Source organism: Geotrypetes seraphini, chromosome 1 (genome assembly GCF_902459505.1).
Source record: "Geotrypetes seraphini chromosome 1, aGeoSer1.1, whole genome shotgun sequence".
In the NCBI taxonomy this organism is placed as follows: domain Eukaryota; kingdom Metazoa; phylum Chordata; class Amphibia; order Gymnophiona; family Dermophiidae; genus Geotrypetes; species Geotrypetes seraphini.
The window spans coordinates 502,658,080-502,680,094 of NC_047084.1; the positions used below are offsets into that span (position 1 = coordinate 502,658,080).

Sequence of the window (22,015 nt, forward strand, 5' to 3'; positions counted from 1 at the left end):
TAAGGATTTAAAAAAAAAAATCTTGTGTGAAATTGTATGGTGGCTGTGTTAGTCTACTTTTCAAGGTATTTTATAGAAATAAAAACAAAGGAAATAAAGGGATACCTTTTTATTGTACTAACTTAATGCATTTTATGATTAACTTTCATAGGTAACCCTTCCTCAGGTTTCTGATCAGAGGAAGAAGGGTTTACCTTTGAAAGTAGAGAATGACACGGTGACAAAATTCATCACCGTTCCTGTCCCCGCGGATAACCGCGGGAAATAATGCCATGTCATTTTCTAGTGTCTATTTCAACCTCGGACCTTCTACACCAGCATTCTTCAAAGCAAAGCTTGCGGGTCAGTGGTTGTGCCCAATTATACTCTGATTCTTCCCTCTCTCCTTAAAAAATGACATGAAGATGGTTTCCCGCGGTTATCCACAGGGACGGGAACAGTGATGAATTTTGTCACCGTGTCATTCTCTATTTGAAAGCTAATCACAAAATGCATTGTTAGTCCAATGAAAAAGGTATCACCTTATTTCTTTTATGTTTTTGTTTTATTATTTCTATATATTACCTTTAAATATGTTGACCATTTTCTCTAATGATTCACATGTTGCACTATATCTGCAGAACTTTAAAAGGAATTTGAAGACTTATCTATTTGTTTTTTTTAGTTGAAGAACTAGGGATCTTATGCCTTTGTAGTATGTGTTGTGATTTTTAAATAGTTATATATTGTGATTTTATTTATTTGAATTTAATTCACCTTTTCAGTAATAGCTCAAAGTGAGTTGCATTCAGGTATTTTTTTTAGGTACTTTCCTCTCCTTAGAGAGCTCACAAGCTAAGTTTGTGCATGAGGCAATGGAGAGTTAAATGACTTGGCCAAGATGACAAGGTGCAGCACTGGGATTTGAACTGAACTCCCTTTGTTGTCAGCTTGTTGTTCTAACCATTAGGATACTCCTTCACTTCATCTATTATAAACGGCAAAAAGCTTAACCTTGGATACTGCGGTATATAAATGTGAAAAATAAACAATGTAGAAGAAAGCATTTGGGGCAGTTTTAAAACTTCGGAAGTTATCAGGGATTTGAGAGGCCTGACAGACATCTTGCAACACAGCTTTCAAACCTTGAAAAAAAATGACTTAAGTGAAAAGCTACTTTCTGTCTAAAAGTGTATGGTGCTTTTATCATAAGACAAGCAGGCAGCATATTCTCACATGTGGGTAACGTCATCCACGGAGCCTGGTACAGATAGTGAATAGTGCACCGGCACTTTAAGAAATCTAGCGCTTTCAAATTGCCTGCTACCACACATGCGTGAGTGCCTTCCTGCCCAACAAGGTCTCACGATACCTTGGTTTTTCGTTTTCCTCTGATTGAAGAAGCTGTGTTTCTAGTAGTTGCGTTGCCTTCCCTAACATTGCTGTTATTTTTTAGTTAATTTCTTTATTTGGTCTTGTAAGGTTATGCACCTTGGTAGCGGGAAACCCATGCAGAACTTACACTCTGAATGGCAAGACCTTAACAAGAACTGTTGCAGAACGGGACCTGGGAGTAATCATTAGTGAAGATATGAAGACTGCCAATCAAGTGGAGAAAGCTTCATCCAAGGCTAGACAATTGCTGGGTTGCATCCGAAGAAGTTTTGTGAGCCGAAAGCCTGAAGTGGTAATACCGCTGTACAGGTCCATGGTGAGACCTCATCTGGAGTATTATGTTCAATTTTGGAGGCCACATTATCAAAAGGATGTGCTGAGAATAGAGTCGGTTCAGCGAATGGCCACTAGGATGGTCTCAGGACTCAAGGATCTCCCAAATGAAGAACGTCTAGGTAAGTTGCAGCTATACTCTCTCGAGGGACGCAGAGAGAGGGGAGACATGATAGAGACATTCAAATATGTTACTGGCTGTATTGAGGTGGAAGAAGACATCTTTTTCCTTACAGGACCTAAGGCGACAAGAGGGCATCCGTTAAAAATCAAGGGTGGGAGATTTCATGGTGACATTAGGAAGTATTTCTTCATCGAAAGGATGGTTGATCATTGGAATGATCTTCCACTTCAGGTAGTTGAGGCCAGCAACGTGCTCAATTTTAAGAAAAAATGGGATAATCATGTGGGTTCACTTTGAGGAAGTGCTTAGGGGGAGGGTTCTTCGAATGGGCAGATGTGTTGGGCCATTGGCCCTTTTCTGCCATCATACTCTGTTTCTATGTGCCCAGCCTAATTAAAAAGCATACAGACACCATTAAAATGTTATCTAGGCTGCAGCCTTCTACTTTGTCTTCCTGTAGAAGACCCATCATGATACTCTTATTATTACAATACTAAGTGTCAGTATGCCTAGGCCACTTATCCTCAACAGAGAACTACCACCCAGCATTCCCCTCAAGACTTTAGAGAGGGCAAAGGTCACAAACCCCCAACTCAGCATAAGCAACAGTTGAGTTTTTGACTTCTACCTAGAGAGCATTGACACCATCTAATTATCTACCAATTAACCTTTGGTTGGAGACAGGCTGCTCCTTTTTCAGATGTGCTGGCCCCTCATTACCAACAATCGTTGCATTTTTTTTGGGACAGAAGGCCTCCCAAACATCCACCAACTCCCTCCAGAAGATTGTACTTCATCGGGAGCTCTCAGCCCTCATTCTGCAAAATACAATAGAACCAATTCTGCTGGAAAGGGGTCAGGGGCTATATCCCAGGTACTTTCTCATACCAAAAAAAGACAGGGGGAGTTCAACCAATTCTCAGTCTCTGAGACCTGAATAAATCTCTCATGAAATAAATTTTGCATGGTCTCTCTGGAATCCCTTCTGCCCATGCTCCAGCTCAACGACTTGCTTTGATCTCTAGTTCTAAAGGAGGCATAACCCATATATCCATTCTCACTGTTCACAGGAAGTTCCTTCACTTCTGTTTCAGAATGCTACATTTTCAGTACAAGGTCTTTCAGCTTATCCTCAGCTCTTCATGTTTTCATCAAATTCTTAGTGGTCATAGCTTCTGCACTTTGCAGATGGGGCATATGTCAACCCTTACCTTGATAACTGGTTAATCAAGGCAGCTTAACCAAGCAGTCATGAATAAATAAATAAACATCACAGACTATTTTTCTCTTTGTCATTTGTTTTCTGGAGCTCATTGGGTTTCTAGTGATTTATCCCAAATCTCATCTTCAACCAGTTCAGAGCTAGGAGTTTATTGGGGCTTTTCTACCACAGCAGAGAGTAGACAATATAGCAGACTGTAGACTTTTCAGGAATTTATCCAAACTCTTTTTAAAAACCAGCTATGCTAACTGCTGTTACATCCTGTGGCAACAAGTTCCAGAGCTTAACTATTTGTTGGATGTCTAATCCTTTGCATTAAAAGGTTCCATAGTTAGCACAAAGGCCAGGGGTTATGGTCATCCCAGTCTTGTTCAAATGTAGAAAAGTATGAACCATTTAATTTTAAGCATGCCATCACTTTGTTGTGAACTCTGTGAATCAATGTGGTGACATGTCCTAACCCCAGCTTCTTGAAGCACTTGAAAAATAAGCTACCAGAAGAGCCTCCCAAAGCAGACAGGTTTCAGCAGAGATGTCAGTCTAACAATGTACCACCCATCTGAGCAGCAGCAGATGGGCAGTGTCGGAAGCAGAGGATCGCATTTACATTACATTACATTACTGACTTCTATTCCGCTTGTACCTTGCAGTTCAAGGCGGATTACGTCAAAAGATGACTGGACATTTCCAGGAAAAATTACAATTTAAAGAGCTGGTTACATAATAGAGTCGTGAGGTGGGATTAAAAGATAAGTAGAAGAATAAGGATTATATTTCAGAGAGGTTACGTAGTGGATGCTGGAAGCTTTGATGAGTTATAGGGGAATATTACGGGAAGAGAGGAGAGGTTGAGGGGAGAGAACTCGGGGGGGGGAAGGAAGAGGGAGTTAAGATATCTGGATAAATTTTTTGAATAACAGGGTTTTGATTACATTTCGGAAAGATTTAAAGTTACTTGTTGCTGTCAGCAGGTTGGAGATTAGGGGGTCCAGTTTTGCTGCTTGAGTTGCTAGTAGGTAGTCATACATCCTTTTGCGTTGAGTTCCTTTGAAAGGGGGGGTAGAAAAATGGGGACTGGGTTCTCCTTTGTCTGGATGAGAGGTTCCGATTTAGGCGGTTGGTTAGATGGGTGGGTGCAGTTCCGTTTAATGCTGTGAATAATAGGCAGTAAAATTTGAATTGAATACGAGCTTATATAGGTAGCCAGTGAGAATCATCAAATTTATACTGCACAGAAGAAAGACCCAGCAATCTACTTCTATATTCTGCCACGAAAACTTGATGATGGTCAAGTCACTAGGACTTGAACACGAGTCGATGACATCTATCAATACACAATCAAACGTCTTTTTGCCATGGTTTCTGAGAATTGCCATCAGTACAGTGTCTTTCTGAGCGTTGGTAATTCTAGTTAATCTTATGCCCATTGTTTCCAGCTTGCCAGTTCAAAATAAAACCAGATTGATAAGGATGAATCAGTGGTGGTATCCAGACAAAAATTTTATTTGCCAATACCCAACAACTAAAAAAAGAAGAAAAATCTGGCCATGGGATCATCTTTAAATTAGAAAGAGAGTGAGTGAAAGCCCTTGAAGAATAGATAAGATCTAGGGTATGATCAGCAATATGTGTTGGATCATTTACCCGCTGCACAAAGTCCATACTATCTATAAGAAAACAAGACCCTAAGTTGATGCTGAAGCCTCAAAATAAACATCAAAATCACCCAGAACACAAATATCCCGATAAAGGATCGTCGCATCAATAACCAACTGAACCTCAAGTCTCCCATTCTTCAGAAGCACAAGAGAGCAGACGATAAAGACAAAGAAGAAAACTAGACAGGAACACTTGATCTGACATAACAATGTAACATTGTAACCAACAACAGGAGCATCATTCACCAAACAAGAGATGACATACACAAGTGCAACACCCCTTCCCACCGCTCCTACACTGGCTAGATTAAAAAGGAGAAACCTGGAAAACAACATTGTACCAAGTAAGCCACCTCCCCTTCCCTGTCTCTGTTAAACATAATAAACAAAGAATCTCATTGAGCAACAGATCATGACTGAAAGGGCTCTTTCTCTGTACAGAACACACATCCAAAAGGCTGAAGTTGTAGGTCTCATTAATGGTTGTGAAGCCTGAGCAGCAGCAAAAGCAGACATGCAGTAAATCAACAAACTGATGGCTGTCCGACATTCAAAGAAACTAGAACAAACAGGGCAATAATCCCAGATACTGATATAGCAGAGAGCTGTGTAAAAACAAAACATCCACAAAAAGCCAACAAAAGTACTCCAAAAATTACTCCCGACAAACATACCCCAAACAACAGCAAAAGAGCATGGCCAAATAAATAGTAACCAAGAACACCTTCAAATTCACCCCAAGAAGCACAGCCTGCTCCTTTTGCACACTCCTTCAGTGTACAAATGTCACTACAATGATGAGACTTAAGGATAAATGGCTTTGGGTTGCTTATGTACTACAAAAAAGGCGGTGTATTAAATTTACAATTATGTCATTTTCAGTCACCTGGGCAGAGCAACCCTGTGCAGAAAGACAACTTGGCACCAGAACAAACTAGAGATAACTACACTGCTGCTTCCTCTTATACCAATTAAGAAATCGTCATTGTAACTTTGGTTAAGTTTGGGGAAAGAAGACAGGTAGTCGTCGACTTACGACCGCAATTGGTTCCGACTGCTAGGTCGTAAGTGGATCAGGACGTAAGTCGGCCTATATTAAATTAAGGCTAGAATATTAGACTGGGTAATGATATTTTAATCATCTTAAAGCAATCTATTAACAACATTTTCTGTCTTTCTAAGTCAAACAACAATACAATTGTGGAAAAACAGACAAAAATAAGAAATACAGTAAAGTACATTTAAGTCATGGCACCACTGGTACTTGGTTGCAGATTGTCGATATCTCCTTCATCAGGCGAGGCTGCGGATCCGGTGATGGGTGAAGTTGCTCTTTTCATAAACATAGTGAGCTTCATCTGAATTGTTTGCTTTTTTTTCTCTTTATAAATTTCGCAATAAGGACAAAATGTCGCGTGCCATCTGTTCAGTCGTTCAATGTTTGGGTCCATGTCTTCAAAATGGGCGATGAGTTTATTCAGTAGAGAGAAACTTTCAGACAATCCCTTTGTGGTGAACATTCGTTGTAGCATCTCATCCTCTTGGTCTTTCTCTAATTCTCTTATTTTTTTCTTCTGCCACTCTTTCTTCTTCTAATTCTATCAGCTATTCATTCGTAAGTTCACCTGATTCCCGGTCTAGCAACTCCTCAACATCTTCCATTTCACATTCCAATGAAAGGTCTTTTGACAGTTTCACTATTTCTTCACGAAACTCATCAAGTCCTTGTTCACTATTAAATCCAGCAAAGGTATTCACATAGCGCTTAACACACTTCTTCCATACACCAGTCATACACTTTTTCATCACCGAGTCCCAAGCAGTAGCAAGATTTTTTATACACTTAAGAATGTATAAAAATGTTTCCAATATTCACATAGTGATAGTTCAGGGTCGGCATCTATAGCAGCTATGGTTTGGGCAAAAGTGGTTCTGAGATAGTTTGCCTTCAAAGTAGCAATCGCCCCTTGGTCCACCGGTTGAATAAGTGGTGTAGTGTTCAGGGGCAAAAATAACACTTTCACATTGGGATAGAGATCAGCTAAGTGATGTGGATGTCCAGGCGTATTATCAAGCAACAGTAAAATTCTAAAGGGGATTCCTTTCTCCAGACAGTACTCACGCACTTGAACAATTACTGTACCAATCCTCAAATAAAGCCTGGTTCATCCAGGCATTACGGCTTGATCTGTAATAAACTGGCAAAGTGTGCTTGTTCACATTCTTAAATGCACATGGATTTTCAGAATGGTAAATTAATAAGGGCTTCAGCTTGAACCCATTGATATTCCCTCCAAGCAGTAGAGTGAGTCTATCATTGTGTGCTTTAAATCCTGGCATGCTTTTGGCTTCTTTGTGGATGTAAGTGCGTCCTGGCATCCGCTTTCAATAAAACCCTGTTTCATCCACATTAAAAATTTGCTCTGCCAGGTAACCCTCCACCTTGATTATTTCTTCTAAACTATCAACAAACTTTTTTGCTCCTTCCTCATCCGCACTCGCTGCTTTTCCAGTCACCCAAACATTATGCAACTGGAATCTATTTTTAAATTTCTTAAACCAATCAGTATTTGCCACAAATTCTTGACTAGTCTTCTCCAGCGCGATCCTTTAAAGTCCCAAACAGACTTCTAGCCTTTCATTGTACTGTAAAGAGGCTTAAGGGCGTCCGCTTTTGAATCTGATATTCCATCCAAATGTTTAACAATTTCTCCATTTCATGGATGGGCCCAGTACGTTGCTTCGTAATAACTGTTGACCGCAAAGGTGCAGAACCTTTCACAGCTTCACAAATTCTATTTTTGTCCTTTATAATAGTCGACACAGTAGAGGGTGATAAACTTTATATCACATGCGATCACATTCACTTTCTTTCCTCCATACTGTTTTATCACCATTTTGGTGTCCAGATCTATGGCCTTTCTTTCCTTTTTGGAAGGCTGAGGAGTGGACAGAGACAATTTCCTCTTCATTGTCATTTTTACTGCATGAAATCGCCAAAACAAGTCGTGTGGGACAACACCCCTGTGTATGTTATCACGCTGCGTAGCAAGACTTCAGAGAGCGGAAGTTGCGTCATAAGGTCGAACAGTTGTAACTTGAATAGGTCGTAAGTCGACGACTACCTGTATATGGGTTATATCAGTGGTGTCGAACTGAAACCCGTTGCAGAGCCACATTTTGGATTTGTAGGCACTTGGAGGGTCGCAGAAATAATAGTTAATGTCTTATTAAAGAAATGATTTATAAACTATAAAGAGTTTTACCTCGTGCAAAATTGTCATTTCTTTAATAAGACATTAACTATTTTTTTCTTCGGCCCTCCAAGTACCCTATTTTTTCTGCGGCCCTCACAGTTAAAGTTTAACATCTTTCCTTTCTTAAAACTGAAACATTTCAATCACTATATTGAAAATAAAATCATTTTTCTTGTCCTTTGATTGTTTTTCTCTCCTTCTTCACTTTCTTCCTTACATCCATCTTTGGTATTAACTTTAACATTCAATTTTTCCATTTTTTTGCTTTCTTCTCAAAATCTACTTTTCCTTATCTTCCCTTCCTATCTCTCTCACCTACCCTCCTTATTTCTATGATCTGACATCTCTCTCCTTTCTTTCTTGCCCTCCCTCCTTTCTTCTTTTCCCCTTGTCTGCCATCTGTCTCCTTCCCTCCCTCCCTCCCCCCCAAATGCCCTGGCATTTCTCCCTCCCCCTCCCTCTCCATGGTCTGATATCTTCTTTCCTTTCCCTCCCTCGGACTTGGCATCTCTTGTTCCTCTCCTCTCCCTTATCTTCCTTCTCCCTCCTTCCCTCTCTCTCCCTAATTGGGTGCAGGAGCAGAAGCATTTCCCTCCCCCCCTTCCCTGTGCAGCAGCAGCAGCATTTAACCTCCACCTTCCCTGTGCTGCAACAGCATTCCCCTCCCCCGTGCAGCAGCATTTCTCTTTCTCTTCCCTCCTCCCCTGTGCAGCAGCAGCATTTCTCTCCCCCTCCCTCCCTGGATATGATGATCGAGTGTCGGCTCCCTTGCTGCAGTCTTTTTTCCATTCAAAGCCGCGGGTGGTGGCTCCTCGCGAAATGCATGCCTGCATTGGAAGCCTTCTCTCTGATGTCATCCATAAGAACATAAGCTGTGCCTCTGCTGAGTCAGACCTGAGGTCCATCATACCCAGCAGTCCACTCACGCGGCGGCCCAACAGGTCCAGGACCTGTGTAGTAGCCCTCTATCTATACTCTTCTATCCCCTTTTCTTTCAGAAAATTGTCCAATCCCTTCTTGAACTCCAATACCGTACCTTGTCCTATCACTCCCTCTGGAAGCATGTTCCAGGTGTCCATCACCCGTTGGGTGAAGAAGAACTTCCTAGCATTGGTTCTGAATCTATCCCCTTTCAATTTTTCCGAATGCCCTCTTGTTCTTGTAGTTGTCGAAAGTTTGAAGAATCTGTCCCTCTCCACTTTCTCTATGCCCTTCGTGATCTTGTAAGTCTCTATCATATCCCCTCTAAGTCTCCGCTTCTCCAGCGAAAAAAGCCCAAGTCTCTCCAATCTTTCAGCGTATGAAAGGTTTTACATACCTTTTATCAAACATGTTGCTCTCTTCTGAACCCTCTCAAGTATCGCCTTATCCTTCTTTAGGTACGGCGACTAATATTGGACGCAGTACTCCAGATGCGGGCGCACCATCACCCGATACAGCAGCAGGATAACTTCTTTCGTTCTGCTTGTAATACATTTCTTGATTATTCCTAGCATTCTATTCGCTTTCTTAGCAGCCGCTGCGCATTGTGCCGACGGCTTCATTGTCATGTCCACTATTACCCCCAAGTCCCTTTCTTGGGAACTCTCACTCAATAATAGCCCTCCCATCGTGTAGTTGTACCTCGGGTTTCTGTTTCCTACGTGTATGACTTTACATTTCTCTACATTGAACTTCATCTGCCATCTCGTCGCCCACTCCCCTAGTTTGTTCAGGTCCCTTTGTAAATCTTCGCAGTCCTCTTTAGTCCTAGCCCCATTAAATAGCTTGGTGTCATCTGCAAATTTTATTATTTCGCTCTTCATCTCCATTTCTAGATCATTTATAAATACATTGAATAGCATCGGTCTAAGCACCGACCCCTGTTGAACACCACTCGTGACCTTCCTCCAGTCCGAGTAGTGGCCCTTCACTCCTACCCTCTGCTTCCTGCCCGCCAACCAATTCCTGATCCAACTGTGTACGTCTCCTTCCACCCCATGGTTCTTTAGTTTCCGAAGTAGGCGTTCATGGGGTACCTTGTCAAAGGCTTTTTGGAAGTCTAAGTATATAATGTCTATGGAGTCCCCTTTGTCCATCCGTTTGTTAATTTCTTTGAAGAAGTGCAATAAGTTCGTCAGGCATGATCTTCCCTTGCAGAAGCCATGTTGGCTTGTTTTCATAAGTTTATGCCTCTCTAGATGCTCTTCAATGCTATCTTTTATCAGCGCTTCCGCCATTTTCCCCGGAACCGAGGTCAGACTTACCGGTCTGAAGTTCCCCGGGTCACCTCTTAATCCCTTTTTAAAGATGGGCGTAACATTGGCTATCTTCCAATCCTCCGGGATCACGCCTGTTTTCAGGAATAGATTACAAACCTGCTGTAGTAGTTCCGCTATTTCCTCCTTTAGTTCTTTCAATACCCTAGGGTGGATTCCGTCCGGGCCCAGTGATTTGTCAGTTTTTAATTTTTCTATCTGCCTGTGTACGTCCTCAAGGCTTACTTCAATGGATGTTAATTTTTCTGCTTGGTCTCCTTTGAAGATTTGTTCAGGTTCCGGTATGTTGGATGTGTCTTCTTTTATAAATATTGATGAAAAGAACATGTTTAGTCTTTCCGCCACTTCTTTCTCCTCCTTCACCACTCCCTTCCTATCTCCGTTATCCAGCGGTCCCACCTCCTCCCTAGCCGGCTGCTTCCCTTTAACATATCTGAAGAACGGTTTGAAATTTCGTGCTTCCCTGGCTAGCCTCTCTTCATATTCTCTTTTTGCTTTTCTAACCACGAGATGACATTCTTTTTGATACTTCCTGTGTTTTTTCCAGTTCTCCTTGGTTTTGCCCTTTTTCCATTTCTTGAATGAATTCTTCTTATCCCCTATCGCTTTCTTCACTTCTTTAGTTATCCGCGCCGGGTCTTCTGTTCGGCTCTTTTTGCAGGTGTGGATTGCACGAGGAGGCGCCACTCGTGGCTTTGAATGGAAAAAAGACCGCAGCAAGGGAGCTGACTCTTGATCATCGCATCCAGACCGTGGGCCGCACAATAGTACATGGGGGGCCGCATGCGCCCTAAGGGCCACGAGTTTGAGACTGCTGGGTTATATGATAATGTACAGTAATATCCTCATCTAAGCAATTCAATTTTTGGTTAGTATAGGAATAACTAAAAAAACAAATAGTGTGATTTTTTTTGTTCAACATTTTACTTTCTTCTCGGAGCTAAACATCCTTGAAGAAAACACCATTTATTGGAGCTTTAAAGTCTTAAGTCTGTTATAAAGTGTACTAGCTTGTCCTATAGAAAGACATAAGCCATACTTGTCCAGCCTATGGTCTGTGGGCCAGACTCTGACCCACCAAGTGTTTTTTTCTGGCCCTCGGCAGCTTGGCTAGTTTTGTGGTACTTACAGCGGGATTCCTTCTTCCCCACCGCAGCTCAGCTTTTTGCAAACTTGAGTTCTGCAGTGCTTGAAGTTTGGGTTGATCTCACAGCTTTACATCTTGCAAGACTTGAAACCACGAGACCAATCTGAACTTCCAGCACTGCTTAGCTCAAGCTTGCAGAGAGCAAAGACATGGTGTGCAAACAGGAATCCCATTTCTTTGCAGTTGAAGCCAAGTGAGAGAAAAGAAACTGGATGAAGGTTTGGGGGACAGAGTGTTACATGAGTGAGAGAGATTGGGCGAAGGCTAGGCATGGGGGGGGTGGAATTTGGAGTGCGAGAGAGACTGGGTGAAGGCTGCGGAAGGGGGGATTTGGTGAGCGAAAGAGACTGGATAAAGGCTGGGGAAGGATGGATACATAAGCGAGAGTGAAACTAGGCGAAAGCTGGGGAGGGGACAATGAACAATTGAATTTTGCCACCATTGATGAAATGTGACGAAACATGACTATATGTTTTCACCCTCTGAATGTTCAAAATATAAAATGTGGCCCCCCAATGGTTGGACATGCCTGGCATAAGTAAACTGAAATTACAATAGCAATTTTTTTTGTTTGTCCTTTAGTTCCACACATTCAAGTGGAATAAAATAACTATTACATTGTTTATCCAGTGTTTGATTAAACTAAAAACATTTGTGGCCTAAGATCTGTCTTCTCAGCTTGAAAAGACATGTTGTAGAGCAGAAAGGTTCCTCAATTATAGAGCAATCAGATGTGAAATATACAGTGTGGCATCATTCTAATAGATTGGCCTACCATTCTTGTAGTGAAGATAACAAAAGATTTTTATTTCATACTTATACTCCTGAAAAAATGTTTTGTGAACTCCAGGTACAATAATGAAAATGGCGAGTTTCATTTAATCTGGACGTTTCCATTCCACTTAGCCTTGTCATACACAAATAATACAACTGTATGCATACTATCAGAGCTGCTACAGATCTCGTAAGCTAGAACATCCCCACACTGATAGTAATAACTCGGGGTGATAAATCAGTACCATTTGTATATAAAACCTTCATCCATATCAATCAGTGTCCCATAATAAAAAACATTATTTTGTCCTGTTTTTGTGAATTCCAGTATTTTTATATTTGTATTTAGCTTATGTCTTTCCAGTAGTGCAAGGCAATTCAGGTACAGTAGGTATTTTTCTGTTTCCTTAAGTGTTTACCGTGTAATGGAGGGCTAAGTGACTTGCTCAAAGCCACAAGGAGTGCCAGTGGGATTGGAACCCTGGTCTCTCTGGCTCTCAGCTTGCTGTTCTAATCACTAGGCCACGCCTTTTTTTCTCTCTTTTGTCCCTATGAGTTCAGAGCAGATCACAATATAAATTATAACAAAATATAGAAGTACAAAACCAATACCAAAGTCACAAAAATGGCAAACATTTTATATCAGTAAAATGCAAAGCTATAAAATCAAAATACAAAGAATGAGGATAAACTAGCTCTAGAACATAAAAAAGGCCATGCTGGGAGTAGCCAATCCAGGTCACAAGTACCTGGCAAGATTCCAAAAGAGTAAAACAGATTTTATGCCGCTTATCCTAGAAATAAGCAGTGGATTTTTCCAAGGTAAAGCGATATGGTATAGCTCAATGTACTCTGAGTGCTTCTCAACCCAGTTCTCTGAGCACATCCAACCAATCAGGTTTTCAGATTTTCCACAATGACATGTACTATCTTCATTATATACAGATTTATCTTATGCATATTCATTGTCTGTATTCTGAAAATAAGACTGGCTTGGTGTGTCCTGAAGACATAAGGGCATAAGTACTTAAGCATCGCCATACTGGGACACACCAAGGTTCCATCAAGTCCAACGTCCTGTTTCTAATCGTGACCAGTCCAGGTGATCACAACAGAGTAAATATCCCAAGAATAAGCAGAGAATTTTCCAGTGTTCAGCTTAATTGTAAACATCCTGATCTTCTAAAAGCATGTAAACTAATTCAAAACAGCACCATTAACACCTATGGCACTTATATGAGAAAGTAGTGGGGCGCTAAATCAAAGGCTGGTGATGAATTAAAAAGGCTTGATTGCCTCTATCAATAATATCCCTCAGCTGTGTCAGTGAAGTAGCTGTCACAGATCTGGTACACTTACCCCTCTGTATTTGCGGTGATAGGGGAACAGCATGGCCACAAATACAGAAAAACCATGAATAACTTTTTGTATGCTACTCGCGGGTTTTCTGTAAAAAAAACCTAGAAAAGGCACAAAACTGCGAATAACCTGACCTGTTCCTGTGCGGCTGTAAAGGAAAGTGTGAGTCTGGATCCTGAGAACTGCTTCCAGAACAGAGCGCAGGGCTACCACTGCGCGAGGGAGAGAGCAGTAACCTGCTGTGGTTTGGCGGGGGACTTCCAGATCAGACTGCACACCTGGTGCTGGCAAATGCCAGGTACAGAGTCAGCACGTGCCCGCTGAGTTGCAAGTGCGTGTGTGCTCGGTGGTGAGCCGGGGCCTCTGGGAACAGTGCTGGATCCTGTCAGTTCATCGGCCTCCGCCTCGGCTGCAAGTTTCGGGTGATTCCTCCAATTTTCTGTGACTTAAATTTGGGGGCGGAGACTGCGTTAAAAAAACCCCGCAAATAACTGAAACCGTGGATAATGAAATCGCAAATATGGAGGGAGAAGTGTACTATGTAAACTACAAAATCCCAATCGGGCTAGGTCTAATATCTCCTAGACAAATATGATTGTTTCTGAACTGATGCTGCTCCTGCTTCAATTATATTAGCCAATACAAGAATGTTAGCTTTGGACAATAGTTTGAACACTGCTTTGCATCTGCTGCTTCTCATCCTTGCTGAGAGAGAGCATTCCTGATGGGTCCATTCTAGGGGGTTCACAAATATTTTTTCTCAACGCTTTGTTTACTGATATTTTCCTCCCAAAAAGGGCACCCATAGCGGCTTACATCATAAAAAGCAAAACAGTACATCACTTTACTTCTTTGGTAATACAGAACACTGAGTATAATGTTTGATTTTAGGTCTAAGAAACATCTTGCCCATTACAACTGCGAAAGTGCCCATTGTGAAGTTCTTACATATAAGAAGTGGTCTGGATGGAGACATCAGTTTGTATAACACTTTGGTAAGAGTGTCACCTAACCTAAACTTTATATTCAATTTCTGTGGAGTTACTCATAATCCTGCATGCACTTATTTGAGCAACTCTTCTATATATGTCTTCATTTGGTTTTAGACTTTAAACAATGTTGTTAAATTGGAAGTCAGTAATGTGAAAAGGCCAGGTGTAGATAAATGTCTTGGCTAAAGAGCCACGTTAACAGGCCAGTTTGGAGTAAGACGAGGAGGTTCCCTCTAAAATTTAAGGGCCATGATTCTGAGGAACCTGAAAAAAAGTCTAGGAATGGGGGACGGGACTTCCACCACCAATCTTTCCACATTCAGTATGATATCACTTGTGCACATCTTCCTCTTGCTACTGTGGACAAGAACCCAACACAGCTCATGTGGTCCATCATTTGCCCTCTGTAAAAGACTTTCAGACTAGTCAGATGCTAGGTACTTTCATTATAGTACCTAGAAATCTCTTCATTAAGAACCAACCTAGGCTCTACTATGTACAAAAGAAAAAAAATATGGAAATTAGGTTAGTTCCCATATCAAATAACCTTGCCAAGCAGCCTATGATAATTATGTCTTGTATTCCCTTACTTTGTCCTGATGTATTTGCATTGTTATTTATTCATGTATTAAAATTAAATTAGTTTTAAGTAAACAAAAAGATGTTTCCATTGAAGAATCGCCATCAGTTTAATGGTGACTATTGTTAGCTATGGCTCTCCTGTTGAAAAATAAGTTTCATAATTTTCTTAGGACTGCTTATTTCTAAATTAAGAGATTCCATAATACAGGTGCTATATGAAAAAAGCACCCATTCTCTGTGGTCCCTAGCTGAGATCTTCTCTCTGAATGCAAAAATCGACCTGGAATATAGGTTGAGACATAGTTGGGGGCACCATCTCAAAGTAAGCTCTGTGAGTTAAAACCAGAATTTTAAAGTCTGAAATTGAACCAACAACCAATGAAAATGGTATTAGAGAGATAGATGTAACATGGTCAAAGCAATGTTTACAAGCCAAAAGATGAATTGCAGTATTCTGCAGCATCTGCAACTTTTTAAGATTGATCTTCGCTATACCTGCCAAGACCACATTGCCATAATCAATCAGTGACATAAACAATGCATATATGAAAAGTAACACTATCAAGCATATCCTAGATTATAAGCAATTTGCCACATACAATATAGCTCCTTATCTACATGGTACCCTGATTAGTAAATGTAAGCTGATAGTTGATTAAAAAGCCTAAATATTTTAAAGTATCCATAGCAGATACAGTAGTTTCAGAAATGCTCACATTCAGTATCATCCAGTGGATTACCAATTAATCAGATATATCAGCAAGACATCTTTGTAAAGAGGTCACACTCAGGTAAAGTGGTCTGGATCACAGGGAAAAGGTCATCAGTGTAAGCATACACACTAGTGTTAAAGGTTTGGATCAATGATAGCAAAGGATTAAAATATATTTAACACTATAGGAAAGTGCCCTGAACCCTGAGGATACCCCCTTATCCCGTTCTCCCAAAGGAGCTCAGAACAAGTTATGTATCGGGTATTCAAGCATTTTTCCTGTCTGTCCTGGCGGGCTCACAATCTATCTAATATACCTGGGGCAATGGAGGATGAAGTGACTTGCCCAAGGTCACAAGGAGCAGCGCGGGGTTTGAACCCCAGACCTCAGGGTGCTGAGGCTGTATCTCTAACCACTATGCCACACTCTCCTCTAACTATGCCACACTCTCCTCTAACTCTTTTTTTTTATTTTATTTTTTTTTTTATTTGTGAGCTCTCCAGAAACAGAGAAATACCCACCCATGCCCCTCCCATGTGAATGCCCCCTTTGTAGTTCTATGCTAGAACACTTAGGCACCTAACTGCCATTTCCCCGTTTTAGTGCTTAATTACCATTAATTTCCATTTGAGTGCCAAAAATTAGATGCCTAACTTTAGGCACACTATATAGAATTACCCCAATAATGTATAAATGGAAAAAGTTGAAGACCATAATGACTCTGTCCAGAAGTGGTAGTCCTGCCAAGATCACTACAAGAACAAATGGAGAAATCAGCTATGAAATTAAAAAGAAACCCAGACCAACTTCAGATTTGCAGGCCTCTCTTGCTGTGGCTTATTTAAGAATTTATGCCTCAACATCAGGAAAAACCTGGATTGAAATGGTGTTTATGGAGGAGATAGCTTAGAAAACCCACATCTTTCTGAAAGAATTTTGCTACCCCCATGTTTACCAAAGATTATCTGGATGATCCACAAGACTTCTGAAACAATTGTCTTTGAAGATGAGTTATTGATTTCAAGTTATTGATTTCAAGCTTTCATTAATGTTAACAATCAGTGTTTCATTACAGGAGGAGCTGAATTATATACCGTACATTGTGAGGAAATAAATTCTTATATTGTTTTAACTGTTCTGATCTGCAATAGGCATTATAGAAAGTTCTTACTAAACTTACTTGATGCTACTACCTTATAACTGTGATTTTATTTCATCCTTTTTCATAGGGTCTACATAACACAAGACTGTTGGCTTTTTATGGAGCCATTGACCCTAGAGTGAAATATCTGTGTTACACAATGAAAGTTTTTACAAAGGTAAACTCAGCTTAATATATATATTTTTTATTTTTATATACAGATTTAACAATTTTAATATCAGATGATACCAAGAAAAAAAGGATTATTACACAAAATTTTACAATACTTATACATACAACACAAAATTCCTTTTCAAGCCCACAAATCTGGGGAGACATGCTGCATATCAACTAACGAAAAATACAAAGAAAACTAAGAATTGGTTTTTGATTCATATGAATCTTGACCATTCCCATTTTTTGGAACTCTAACATCCTCCAACTTTCTCAGTAGTGAAACATTAAGACAACAAACCTCATTTCTGTTCTCAAGCTATTAAAACTTGTAATTGAATAGGATCCCAAAATACATATTCAGTGTCCTGTAATTTAACAATACAAAAGCAAGAACCTCCCAAACCCCAAGAACTATAACTAGACAAGGGGGAGAGACAAGAGCAGGAGCTGCAGAGCTACACCACACAATCTATAAATAATAATTATAAATACACGGGAGAGCCCTCAGTCACACAGCCACCCACTGGAACTCCCAGTGGTACAGGCTGTCACTTGGCTTACACCCAGAAGAGTGTTAACTGTGAAACATCCCCGGGCTCTACTCCGTGTTTTTTGTGATAAAGTGCACCCAACAGTGTTAAGTGTGAAAAAAGATATAAATATACTGGAGTGGGAATTCAACAAATAACGACTAATTGGAAAGACTGTTCTAGATTGAATTGTAGTTTTTGGTGGAACTCAGTTTGTCATTTATATAAGATGGAAAGATTTCTTGCCGTACAGAGGGGATATTTTAAAAGGTTTAAGGAGGTGTGGAGGCCATTAATTGAATATTGTAATGATTAAGGGTTATTCTTTTTCCTTAAGGGATAATTTGTAAAAATGGGGGGGAGGGAGAGTCTAAATATGTATATGTTTGGATAAAATATTTTGTTGATAGGGGAGGGGATGGGAGGTGGGTGGAGGGAATTAAAACATGTGTAATAATATTGCTTAAGAATGTCAAGTGAGTGATGTGAATTACTTGTAATAATATTGTACACTTGTTGAAAGAAATAAAAAGGAATAAAGATGAAAAAAAAAAAAAAAAAAGAAAAAAGATATAAATAAATCAAAAACACACACTCTACCATTCACTACAATTGTCTCTATCCCTTGTCCAGGGGGCCAAAATATCAAACGTCCATGTCCAGCAAAGCAAAAAATACCAACAGGAAGTACTTAGCTTCTCCGTGGAAACAAACAGCCAGCAGAGATCTTGTTCGTCCAACGGGACTCCGTTTCGGGGGTGCACACCCCCTTCTTCAGTAACGGCTGGACTGCGCTGTGACCATCCAAATCATCTGGCACAGCATAGATTGGCAAAGCAGGAAAGCCATTTCCCGCTTTGCCAATCTATGCTGTGCCGGATGATTTGGGTGGTCACAGCGCAGTCCAGCCGTTCCTGAAGAAGGGGGTGTGCACCCCCGAAACGGAGTCCCGTTGGACGAACAAGATCTCTGCTGGCTGTTTGTTTCCACGGAGAAGCTAAGTACTTCCTGTTGGTATTTTTTGCTTTGCTGGACATGGACGTTTGATATTTTGGCCCCCTGGACAAGGGATAGAGACAATTGTAGTGAATGGTAGAGTGTGTTTTTTTGATTTATTTATATCTTTTTTCACACTTAGCACTGTTGGGTGCACTTTATCACAAAAAACACGGAGTAGAGCCCGGGGATGTTTCACAGTTAATACTCTTCTGGGTATAAGCCAAGTGACAGCCTGTACCACTGGGAGTTCCAGTGGGTGGCTGTGTGACTGAGGGCTCTCCCGCGTATTTATAATTATTATTTATAGATTGTGTGGTGTAGCTCTGCCGCTCCTGCTCTTGTCTCTCCCCCTTGTCTAGTTATAGTTCTTGGGGTTTGGGAGGTTCTTGCTTTTATTCTTGTATTTGGTTCTTGTATTGATTTTTTCACCTTCCATTTTTTTGGGTTTTCTTGTGACTTCTTCAGACTGTAATTTAACAAGACATTTACATGGAAATTTTAGATAAAATGATGCCTCAAGTGCTAAAACTCTTGTTCTTAATTTCAAAAATTATTTCCTTCTTAGTTGTGTAGTCTTGAAACATCAGGAAAAATTCTAACCAAATCTCCACAAAATTTTGTCAACCTATTTTTAAAGTAAAGTTTCATTATTAACATTTTATCTATCTCACTCATGCATGTTATTACCAGAGTGGACCAGCTTAATATATTTTTAATAAAAATAGGGTCAGTTCAGTGGGAGATGACTAGTAGAAATTATTTGAACATACTGAGATACAATTTATTATTTCTATTTCAGATGCACGCAGTGCTGTACATTAAACAGGCATGAGATAGTCCCTGCCCGATAAAGCTTACAGTCTAATTATAACAGACACACAAGACAAAAGGGTAAATCTTTATACGCTGATCAGATAGGGAATTAGAAAGGGAGTGATGAGGTAGATAGAGTGGGGGTCTTTGGGGAGAATGACCAGCAGAAATGGATGCTTTACAAGTTGGTTGGGTTAGAATCTAAATGCAATTTCAAAAAATTGGACTTTCAGCCTGGATACGAATATTGCCAGAGTCAGAGCCCAACGTGCCAGTTGTTTCAGGCAAATGGCACAGCAAGGTAGAAGGGACAGAGTCAGGAGTTGGCCATAGAGGAGAAGGGTACCACCAAGAGAGACTTGCTTGATGAACAAAGTTTTCTAGACGGAGTGTAGGGAGAGATAAGAGGAGCTACAGAGTGAATACATTTGTAAGTCAATAAGGGGAGTTTCTAGTGCAATAGGTGTGTCATTCTGGACGGACGGGTAATATCCCAGTACTCATGAGCCATACAGAAGTAATCCATTCCGGTTACAGACACTGTCAGATGTACTATCACTTTAAATTTTTAGGCAGTGTTCACATTGCACGCATGCAGGTGCCTTCCTGCCCAACATCAGCATGTGGCACCATCAGTTCTAAGTTTTCCGTGGAGCTGAGAAGCTATATGATCAGTCTTTCCTCAGCGCATCAAACTTTTGAAGTTTTTTGTGCCTTCCCAGTGTTATTTTCTTATTGTTTTATTCATAACTAGTCTTTAAGCCCGTTATATTAACGGGTGCTAGAATAGATTTATGTGTCTGTCTTTCTTTCTTTCTTTCTGTCTCTCTCTTTCTCTCTCCTTGGCTGCTGTATGTCTGTCTGTCTTTTTTTCTGTCTGTCTCCTTGACCGCTGTATGTCTGTCTATCTTTGTTTTGGTGTCTGTCTCTTTTAATCTGTCTCTGTAGCCCCCTGTCCTTCTTTGTGTGTCTTTTTTTTCTGTTTGTGTGTCTCTCTCCTTGTCCAAAGATTTTGGGATTTTTTTTCTTTAAATCTGTCTGTGTGGCCTTCTGCCTATCTCTTTGGCTGCTGTCTGTATTTCTTACTTTTGGTCTCTCTGTCTGTGTTTGTTTTGGTGTTTATCTCTTTGGCTGCTGTATGTGTTTTTTTTTTTCTGTGTCTCCTATTATTAACCAGCATTCCCTCCCCCTCCACTTCCCTCCCCCCACGCTATTTCCCTATGCAGCAGCAGCGTTTCCCCTACCCCCTCTTTCCCTTCCCACGGTCTGGCTGGCTTCCTTACTCCTTTTCCGCCCCCCACCCTTTCCCTTCCTGCGGTCCCAACAAACCTGCGACTCCAGCAGTGTCTGCAGCACTGTACATACGCTGCTTCGGGGCCTTCTACTGCCCTGATTTGCTCTGCCGCATCTCTGATGATGTTATCAGGGACGTGCCAGAGTCGGGACCGCGGGAAGGGAAGGGAGGGCGGGAAGGGAGTAAGTGAGCCTGAAACCGTGAGTGTGGGGCCATTTCTGCAGCCGTGCAAGGTGGAGAGGTGAAGAGCAGGGAGGCTTGTCTGGCGCGCATGCGCACTCCTACTACCACAGCCCGACGAATCAGGGAAGCACGCGATAAGAGTGCGCATGCGCGCTTAGCATTTTATTATTATAGATTCTTCATTTTTATCTGGAGTACATTTTGAGTTTTGTCAAATTCTGTCAATTTTTTATTTTTTGGCCTTCGGGCCACTTCAAGGCCTTTTTCCTCTCAGAGAACGTTTTTCAGTATACTTCTCACTGAAGCCCCTAGGCCATTGAGCCTTTTGATATCTCCAATCACTCAAATAAGGAACTCCCAGACTTATTAGCAGAAGAGTCCTATGGCATACCTTCTGATCCTTCTCTGCCTCAAAGGTGTAATTCTCCATCAGAAAGCATATCTTTTATTGGCTTTGTAAGACAAATGGGTCAAGCTCTACCCATTAAAATGGAGATAGAAAAAGAACCTCGCTTTTTGAGTTTCTTGACTATGAATCACCTCTAAATGACTGTATCAAAGTGACTACATAAAGTCATGAGAGATACCCTATTTAAGAACTGGGGAACCCATCTGTCAGTCCAGATAACTCCTAAGAAAATTGACCCAATATATAGAATACAAAAGTGTCCAGGGTTTGAAAGAACACAACTTCAACATCATTCTCTAGTTGTAGAATCTGGTTTTAAATGTTCAAGCAGTTCAAATCTTATGCTTCTCCTCCTCCAGGAAGGGATGACAGCACTCCTTTGGTAAACATATTTATCGGTCATCTATGCCATTACTTGCTGGAATGATTAATAAAAGTTTGGCAGAAGGACAGATGCCAGAGTTGTGGAAACATGCAGCAGTGAGACCGGTACTGAAAAAATCTGGGTGTTGATCCTTTATGGCTAGAGTATTACAAGCCTATTTTGAATCTTCCACTGAGTGCAAAACTGGTTAGTAACAGATCAGTTGGTAGAATTTTATATGCACTAATAATGAGGTGTTGCATCCTAAGCAAACCACGTATCGACGAGGTTATGGTACTGAGACTACACTGT

The 22,015-nt window shown here is 40.8% G+C and overlaps 1 protein-coding gene across 3 annotated transcripts in view; it reads left to right on the forward strand.

Annotated features, from left to right (window-relative positions):
- TUT7 (terminal uridylyl transferase 7) overlaps positions 1-22,015 on the forward strand; it is a 317,026-nt gene that overhangs the window by 182,109 nt on the left and 112,902 nt on the right. For all 3 annotated transcript variants that reach the window (XM_033927693.1, XM_033927688.1, XM_033927701.1), the window contains exons 18-19: positions 14,398-14,501; positions 17,023-17,112. In XM_033927693.1, the coding sequence (XP_033783584.1) occupies positions 14,398-14,501; positions 17,023-17,112 (194 nt within the window). The remainder of the gene's footprint in view (positions 1-14,397; positions 14,502-17,022; positions 17,113-22,015) is intronic.